General features: G+C 45.6%; 1 protein-coding gene across 1 annotated transcript in view; it reads right to left on the bottom strand.

Annotated features, from left to right (window-relative positions):
* Positions 1-4344: 4344 nt before the first annotated feature.
* LOC311313045 (aryl hydrocarbon receptor-like) overlaps positions 4345-9793 on the bottom strand; it is a 29825-nt gene continuing 24376 nt past the window's right edge. Inside the window, exons 5-11 of the mRNA XM_084443069.1 lie at positions 9459-9579; positions 9118-9257; positions 8783-8985; positions 8470-8579; positions 8196-8337; positions 6316-8089; positions 4345-6161 (exon numbers count right to left, since the gene is read on the bottom strand). Coding sequence (XP_084299195.1) covers positions 6054-6161; positions 6316-8089; positions 8196-8337; positions 8470-8579; positions 8783-8985; positions 9118-9257; positions 9459-9579 — 2598 coding nt within the window. The 3' untranslated portion in view covers positions 4345-6053. The remainder of the gene's footprint in view (positions 6162-6315; positions 8090-8195; positions 8338-8469; positions 8580-8782; positions 8986-9117; positions 9258-9458; positions 9580-9793) is intronic.

Below are 9793 nucleotides of genomic sequence, written 5' to 3'. Positions count from 1 at the left end.
TTTTTAAGTGCCCAGATAGTGTCTCCCTTTCAACTTTATCACCAATGATCAACACATTTGTTTTGTCTTGAAGGAAATTCTGTGACATCCTTGCATTTATATCAGCAATGCATTCTACCAAGTGGTCAACTGAGCTGTAGTCACCAGGTATCATAGAAATATAGAGCTGTGTGTCATCTGCATAGCTATGGTAGCTAATATTGTGCTATCTTTTGAGCTATGATCACCAAGGGCGACAAAAACCTCTCAACCAATTAGGTAGGTCCTGAACGAATCAAGGACTGGACCGGAGGCCGACCCAGCTCTCAAGTCTTTCAATAAGGATATCATGATCAACAGTGTCAAAAGCTGTGCTCAGGTCCAGAATGACAAGGACAGAGAGCTTTTAAGCATCAGCGTTGATTATGAGTTCGTTAAAGTCACACAGAAATGAAAAAAGCATTCTGTCCCATTTTGGTTCACATAATTGGTCATAGTGTTCACCTATTCAACGATGTATGCCAAAAAATGTCTACTTTTGTTGTAATCTTATATCAAAGTATATAATTTCTTACTTCCTGGAAAACGGTAGGTCACGTGCAATTACGACACCAGGTACCTTAGATTTTAGGCCAATAATGTCACGACATCCACCCTGTCAATCAAAACGTCAACTGCTCTGCAGTATATACATGTATGTACAACCCGCCCATTTGTCAATGTTCCAATCAAATTCCTCTAAACGTTATGTCCCACCCCTATAGCAACCCTTTAACAACCTTGAACAGTCTGGTATGATGACGGCAAAAACTAGAAAGTCATTTAAATGTTGGAATACATTTTTTTTTCTAGAATGTTACCTAAGAATGGGAGGTTAGAGATCAGTCTAAAATTAATGAGGACTGCTGAGTCTCAGTAAGTCTGAGTAGGTTATTTTTCTTGAGAAGGGGTTTTACCAGGGCAGTTTTAAGAGCCAGTGCGAAAAATCCTGTACTGAGGGAGCAGTTAACAATGGCTAGTGTCCTCAGACACAGTTAAAAATGTCTTTAAAAACTTGGTCGGAATAGGATCAATAGGGCATGTAGACGATTAAAGGAGTAGTAAAGGGAAAAATAATGTTTACTGTGGACTGATTGAGATGTAAGCAGACAAAAGTCTGGTCAGATGAAGAGATGCAAACAAGATGAAACAATAACAGCTACAAATTAAAAAATATTGTTGAAAAAAATTGTCACAGCACAATGCCTGAGTATGCATTAGTATTTTATTCTGCATCCCCCTGGGCTTGAACTCTTGTTGAACTACCTGCCATGTGAGAAGCCATATATGCTTCCACACTATGATGTAAACATCATGATCACAAGGTGCATGTAACATGAAGGTTTCAGCAGTTTCTACAAAATGTTTATTAAAATAAAGGCACCATGAGGGGCAAAAACCAAAACCAAAGACTAAACAATGAAACAAAGATATACACTCAGTGTGGAGTGGAGAACAAAAGACGAAGCTTAGAAGCTTACAGACTTATAGGTTGGCACAGGACAACACCAGGGACAGTGCACAGCTACAGCAAATAATGAACAAACAAAAAGAGGGGAGCTACATGTAGGCTAATTATATACACACACAGACTAACAAAACAGGTGGAAACCAATCAAACAATCAGTGGCACAGGTCTCTCAATCAGTGTATTTAGCCAATTGTAATTTTAAGGTCTGCTATTGGGGCAGGGTTGCCAACATCAACGTCACTGATTGGTGGAGACATAGCTGTTGCACTATAGGATAGTGGGGAGTGTATTGTTTCCTGTATGAACAGCAATAGTTTGAGGGGACAAAATGAGGACAGACTTCAAAATACTGTCAAAAATTAGTATTAGTAAAAAAAAGAGTATTTGCAGTAGTTCAATTTTTGATATTTCAATCTGTGAGGATCGTTTGTGGAGGACAGTCTATGTGGAGGACAGTCTAAAGATGTAGTGTAGCAATTGGGGTGTCAATTGACCCAAAATGTGGGAGGAGTAGTGTTTGATAGTTTTTTAGGAAAATGAGTGATCAACTTCATAATTCCTGCCAGCTCAAAGCATATGGAAGTTTCTGCTCACTTGGGCCTACATTTTGGTGGTGGTTGCAAAGTGGTAGCATGTACGGCTGATTTGTTTGTTTTGTTTGTGCTGCTTGTGAAGTTTTAAAGTTTAGATGGTTGCTGTAGCGCCACCATCAGGACTATTGGCCCACAATGCCAGTTGAGGACTTTTTGCATAGGACTGTACCTACCTGCAAAGTTTTTTGATTTTTCATGTATGGGAAATACATGGGAAGTCGGAAGAAGAAGTGGATTCAGATTCAGAACATCGGGAAATACAAGAGGGACCGCCAGCTGAGGCTGCCCAGCCCCTAATCATGTGTATTTTTATTGTTACCTTTCCCGGAAACATTCCCATCTCCGCTCTTACAAGAGCATGGGGGGCAAGGCAAAGGACAGTCACGCACCTCGGCGCACCGTCAGTAAATGTGCCGCTTCTTTCCCCAAGCCTGCAGGTGGGCAGCCGGCGTGCCGTTCAGCACCGGGCCGGGCTGGTCACTCTGAACTGGCTGGTTAGGCAGAGGTGGCAGCCGCACCAAACAACCCAGACTTGCTTATTGGAGAGTTGATGAGGACGCTCTCGTTCTCTTCATGTAGACCGGTCAGCGACTTCCACAGATGGATTTGTTGGACGACAGAGGTGGCCATAACTCCACTGAGGCAGGTAGTGGAGATTCTCACAAACTGGACAATGGCCCCGGTAGCTTTGACCATCTCCGCTCTCTGCTCCAACGAAGCGGAGCACAGACCCTTGGCTAGCAGGCCGATGTAGATGGCTAGCATGGCAATGGAGGAAGGGGCAGCATCGGCACCGGCTGCTGAGGAGGCACGCCAACATCTTCACATCTGTCTGAGCAGCCCTCTGCGGGTACAGGTTCTTCATTCTTCAGTGGTGCTGGCTGGCAGTCGAAGAAGTACGCTCGACGAAGCCTATCCAGAGGCTGAAGTGGAGCGCAGGCTTGACATGCAGGAGATGGCACCAGACCCGCCTTGGTGTGCTGCGGCCCCATGCAGCGGAAGCAGAGTGAATGTCCCACGTTGCAGTTGAAGGCCGAACCACAGAATCTCTCAGGCAGACTAGGCAGTGTTGGCCGGGGCACCCCGAGGGATGCCGCCGACTCCACAGTGAGTCACTGGCAAGTCATCTCTACCTTTCTTCTCAGTCGTCGCGAGCTGAACATTTCTAGGAGTAGTTATGCAGGCGCAGCCCACTTATATAGCCGTGCACCATACTCGCAGGTGCGTGTATGTTTTTTTCTTCAATCAATGTAGCTAGCTACAATTGGTTAAGCGAATATGGAGCTTGCCCTGTGAAATAAAACTGCAGAAAAGTCCTTTATGCCCCCATATGGCTGATACAGGTATTGCAGTTATGACTCGCAAGCTTGACCATTCATTTCAATTGTGATTAGTCTTCATATATATCTAGGATGCCACAATATATATATATATATATATATATATATATAATGTGTATTATATATGTATATATTGTGGCATCCTCTCGGTCCCAGCCCAGAGTGAGCCTGCCACAGGTCCGCGTTCTGAGGCCGCGAGCGTACCCAAAATGGACAGCCCCATGCATACAACTACTTTTCAGCACCGTGGACAGCGCCTACCAGGTAGAGCCAGCCGAGGAGCCCCAGCTGAGCGGAAAAGCCCGAGTCAGCACCATGGACAGCGCGACCAGGTGATCGAGGGGGTGTACAGGCCTTTTGTGGTTGCTCAGGCGAGACTGCGACCCAGCTGCTCGCAATCAACTCATCAGCCCCTGCTGGGGGGAGAGCCCCGGCTGAAGGCAATCGACTGACGAGCCCCACAACCTCAAAAAGGCCACCAAGAGAAATACAGTATCATTTGACTCAGTGAGTACCGTGCATGTGCTTGCGTGTGACCCATGCAGACTGGGAAGAAGATTGCTAACCCTAGGTTTTTGTTATTTTTGGAGCTGATGCAGTAGCCCTACACTACAAGTAGTCGCCTATCGAGGCCATGAATTTTGGTTGTCTCCATGGGAGATCATTATTTTTTACAAGTATTTGAATCCTTCTATTTAAATTTAAATAAATGTGCTGCGGCACGGACGAGCTCCCCGGTCTTGATCTGAATTACTGTGCTCCTCCTCTTCCCACCTCCTGGGGTTTTCACTATATATATATATATATAGTGTGTGTGATTTCATCATGTGTGTGAGCAAATCAGTCATGTGAGAGAAACCGATGTGACACTCATTGAAAATATATTTTAATGTGAAAAAGAACAGTTTGGAAAAAAGGGGTGTTATCAACAAGAAATGGCATACACTATACTGTATGTTGCTAAATACAAAGTGCACTATACTAAATAATATATAATTATGAGGATAAAAATGATTTACAAAGAGTAGTATACAGTATGTACAGTAGATTTAAGACCATACAATAACAAAACATGTCAATTACAGAAGCAGAAAAATGTACAGGTATATTCATATATTGTGAGAACAAAACCATAACTTAGGAAAGGGCAGATAAGAACGTCTATTCTTTGCCAGCATCGATGAGAGAAAAAAAGAGCCTTCTGGAAACTTGGCACGTGGTACATCATATAGTCCTGCTCAGAGCAAGCACTCATAAGGCACAATAGAGGTACAATCTCGTTTCAAATTGCTTGATTTAATTCACCAAAGTAAATGTTTTCAGCCATATTAGATGTACTCTGTCTCAATAATCTGAAAATACTGACAATGATGAGGAAATGACGAGCCCCTCAAACCATGTTGCTTTACCTGTCCAATCCTTTCAAACAAGCACAATGCAGAACTTGGTCATGGGTAAGGTGGCAAATATTGATTCAGCCTCAGATTCTCTCTGAGGGAAACAAGGCAGAGAATCAGAGGGTGATGACAGGAGGCGTCCAGGGAACTGCCATGGAGTCAAAAACTCAGAAACCAACAGGTACCTCAAAGTAACCGCCATCCAGTCAATTATGCTGAGTCATTTGGCATTTTGTGATTTTCACAATCTTAGGACTTTGGTTGCGAGTTTCACAATTTTAGGACTTTGGTTGCCTGAGTCTCCTGTAGTGTAAATACAAGGCCTATGCTCCTATTTTCTTTTTGAATAAAAGCACATGTAGTTGTACCTAACAATGTATAACAAGTGGGCATTTGGCTGAGTGATGTTAGAATAAACCAAAATACATGCTTAGAAAATGCAAAGTTATCAAAGCATAATAACACCTGAGGAATACTATGGATGCATCAGCTTCAACATACTACATCAAAAAACATGGACAGATTGTAATGACCGGGTAATTAGTATTACACGGTGTAACATACCAAAACATGTGCATGGTAGGTCTGTATATGTCATAGTGTGATACTATACACTCTGCAATGCACCTTTTGTTGAAATACAGTATAGTTTTTTTTTTTCCTATGAATGTATTTTTGAACATTGTCATTGTGTACACCACCTTCAAGAGGCACCGCAGTCACAAAAGTCCACCAGCTGTATGACATGGAAAAGATAACAAGAATGGAAGTAGGTTACTGGTGCGGGACGAATACATTGCTCTGACCGGGGATCACTGGACGTCGGTCAATAATCACAATCACAAAGCCACAATAATGTGATGTCTTTAAATAGAAATATCTTCATTTGGGGGCTTTCGCCAGCAAAAAAATGGATATGCAATCAAATTGCGATTAATCATGATCATGTAATTATTTAAAATATTTTTTAAAATCGTTTGTAAAATAACAAAACAAAAAAACAAATCTTTCTGCTTTTTTGACTTTGGGAATTTGAGATGGCCTAAATCATCTGATGATCAACCATTAGCTACATACACTAGAGGATCCATACTTCATACTCATCATCATCTGTCTCAGAGACAGGTTGATGAAGGTACAGGTTTTACACTCTCTTCCGAATGCTGATATACAGTTCAAGGAATTCTGTTCCTTCTCTCTCTGTCCTCCCTTTCAGGTCGATTGGGATACATCTTTAGAAGTTACAGCAGTTAGTTTGGTTTTGGTCAGTAAAGTACTTGTTTCCATCTATGGCTGGAGGTACGGAGAACAATCCATTGCTGTCTGCAGGGTGGCTTGGGATCTAGTGGAAAAATAATTGTACCATCAGCTGAAGAAATTGTTAATAATGTTGTCTTATTCAAGAACATTATACCCTACTTTTTCCATTTAGTGAAATATAGAAGCCAAAGTCATACATCTGAAAATGCTGGGTTGATGTGGCTGTGGTACCTTACCTGTGTCTGTCCTTGGCACACCAGGTACTGCTGCATAGCGAGTGGACTGATACTGGTGTTCTCCTGGGGGATGGCCGATGTGCCCACCACCGGGTCGCTGTGCCCCCACTGGAAGTAGCAGGACCCTGCGGAAGGACTCTGGTCCTGGGGGGTGTCAATCCTTTGCTGGCATAGAGACAGAAGGGAAACCTGCCCAGTGCCATCCACATGGCATTCGTTGGGGAGGGATGGTGAGCAGCTCTCAAACATGCAGCTGCTGGACAGAGCAGACTGGTCCCTAGTCACTCCCCCTTGCTGAGTGTGGTACAGTCCGTTAATGTTCTGTGGCCAGAGGCCTGCAGTGAGGACTTTTTGGGTGTCTGGAGGCTGACTGTGACAGCCAGGTGGGAGTTTGTTTACATTATGTAGGATGCCGTTGGGAGGCAGCTTCTGGTGCTGACTCTGTGGCCAATGCTGGCCTCTGTGGTTTGTCTGTGTTCTCTGAAATGGGGCACTTCCTTGCATGCAGGCCATTGGGAAGGCACCGGGAACGTTAAGGTCACTAGGTTCAATATGGGGCGAGGCGAAGCCATTGCAAGGGATCAAGGACGGCAAACTGTGTGCTACATGGCTGCTGGATTGCCCAACAGAGTTCTGCGGTTGCCTGTTCACTGTCATTTGGGCCTGCATTCCATTGGGAGGGCCATGCTTGTGCGACGTGTTACAACATACGTGTTGGCCAGCCATACCCTCAGGACATGCCATGTGGCTGACTGGTGGCTGGACACAAGATCCCGAACTGCGGGGGTCAAATGTGACCGAATCATTCTGGCCTGAGGTAGCTGGGAGATTAAGTCCTGGGAGTTCCACTGATGGGGTGAAAATGTCATTAAGCTGCAGTTGCTGGAGGGTGGGGATGTTCAGGTCCAGTTTCTGGATCTGGGGACCAAAGTGGGACAGTCTTTGGGTGCCACTGAATAATTGGTTAGGCCCTTGCCCCACCATGCCGACCGGCCCACTGTTTGGACTCTGGGCATGTAGACTGTTCAATGGGGGGCTTTGAGCATTGTTGAAATCGTGGTTCTGCAGTAGATGGTTCTTACATGGCCGTGCGTCTCGGCTTGGCGCATTAGTGAATAGTTCCCCCCAATTATTATTGTTCATTGTCCCTTGACAGCTCGGTTGGCTAACACTGATCCCGCTCTCCTTGAACAAGGCGTCCTCCACATACAAGAAGATGTCATTGGTGAGGATGTCGTTCAACTCCAACGTGGAGTCCCCATTCAAACCGCCCTGGCTCAACCTCAGGAGGGCGTTCTCCCAGTCCTTCATCTCACCTGAGTCTACATCCAGTTCCTGCAGTGCTGCGCACAGGTCGCTGGCCTGCGCCATCTTCTCCAGGGCATTGATCATAGCCTCCACCGAGTCATCCCCTGCTTTCTCCTCCTGCTTCACCCCCGAAGGGCCGTCGGCCGGCGACCCCAGGACTTGCCAGTGGTTGCTGGGCACATTGACCAGGGCTCGGCTGTCCATGAAGGCCAGGTCCACAGGAAGCTGGATCTCTGCCGGCTGGGCATAGATAGACTCGTCCTGCTTGAGCAGGCAGCCCAGCAGTGACTGCGGGTCCACCTCTTTAGGGTCCACCATTTTGGGGATTCTGGGGGTCATGCCATTGGACTGGAAGTCATTAGCATCCAACGTGGGGACTGTGTCGTACAGGAGGGCCTCCCCGGTGGCAAAGTTGAATGGGAGATGCATCTTCCTCTGGCGAAGATGCTCCTCCCCCTCTGCATTACTGAGAGACAGATTGTAAAGGTTAAATATGAGAGGACAGTGATATATATGAAAAAGAGATGTCACTAAATGATGTGGTGATTGGAAGTTCAGAGACGGATACTCACACGAGAGCTCTCTGCCGTACGATGATGAAGTCAGGTCTCCCTCCTTTGTAGATCAGCTTGGCGTTGGCCTGGACCCACACCCAAGCCCCAGACTTTGTCAGCAGTCTGAACACTGTGAGGCCAGTCTCTCCTGTCTTAATCACTGTTAACAAGAAAGGACATGTAAGAATCCGACATTTCAACTCAGCCCATTTGGAATTTCACCAACAGACAGACAGAAGCTATTGATTAAAAAGTGAATGAAGTTCAAAGTAAGGAGAGTAGTCTGACATACTTTTGAGGTGTAGGTCAGCGCAGTACATCATATCTGCTGCATGGATGAACTGATAGCCAGAGCCACGCATACACAATTCAATCTCTGTATAGCCCAGAATAATTTTCCCCCTGCAGAGAAAAAGAAATGTGTTATTGTTGGAAACATCTTAATATGTGGAACTCTGAAAAAAAAGAGAAATAGAGACACATAAATGCTTTCAATTCCATGGGCCATAAATTCCTTGATTTTGATGGTGTATCAAACTAAAGTTGCAATATTAGTGCAGTAATTGTTCGAAGGAAACCTAAGTTTGAGGACTTTTGAGGATCACCTGGTGTCAACGCCTGTGGGGGTGAAGTCCAGCTTATGCTTGGTCTGGAAGATAAGTGTCTTGCTCCTGATCTCCAGGATGGAGGGGGTCTGCACAGGTGTGGCAATGGTGAACAGAGCCAGCTGGGACTGGGTACGTGTCCCATCTTCTCCCATAATGCTCTGCCCGTGAATGTATTTCAGCCTCCCCTGGAAGTTCAGGGCCTTGGAAAAGAGTGTGAGAGTTGTTAAATGAAGGAGAGCTACGGACGGCGGAAAGAGTGAGATTCAGGAAGTGATGTTGCCACTAAACCGACCGAGAAAGAGACACTGGTAGAAAGGGTCACCACGACCTACCAGGAAGCCAGAGGAGTTGTCCAGGAGGCAGCGGAAGCGACAGACGAAGCTTCTCTCCAGGAAGGAGGAGTTCTCAGGGGGGAGCTGCTCTGGGTTGTAGCTCACAATGTTCCTGGTGATGTCACTGCTGCTTTGCATACCTGGACAGGAGAGAGAGAGGAGAAAAGGTTCCTGAGCCAGGAGCTTTTCACCAATAACATGAACCCCGGATTCGACATTGGATGGTTTGGGAGTGATTGCAGAAATTGCATGCATATATTCGGCATGTTATTGACAATTTCACTCAATTATTGACTCAACTTGACCGTTTTTGACACCACAGCTTCTCTCAGATTACTCACCATCTCCTCCCTGCTCAGTGCTGAAGGGTTTGGGGTTCAGGGCGAAGTGGAGCTGCCTTCTGAACATGGAGCGGTCGTCTGTGTGAATGAGCTCGAACACACTCTGGTGGATCACGTCTGACTGTGGGGGAAAAACACGGGACTATACAGTCAGCCAACCTCATCACAGCTGAACCGGGGTGCCCAATGGGCTGGGGCGCTTACCATGTAAAGGCTAGTCCTTTCTGCAGCGGCATTAGAGTAGACATTAGAGTGAATAAGAGTAGACAATGAATATACTCTATGTCCAGAGATATGCCGCTAGTGTCTGCATGTCCTGACTGAGTGTCTCCTCC

The sequence above is a fragment of the Borostomias antarcticus genome, assembly GCF_949987555.1.
Source record: "Borostomias antarcticus genome assembly, chromosome: 9".
Taxonomy (NCBI): domain Eukaryota; kingdom Metazoa; phylum Chordata; class Actinopteri; order Stomiiformes; family Stomiidae; genus Borostomias; species Borostomias antarcticus.
Note: the sequence above shows the minus strand (reverse complement) of the source record. Positions and strands in the feature narration are given on the sequence as shown.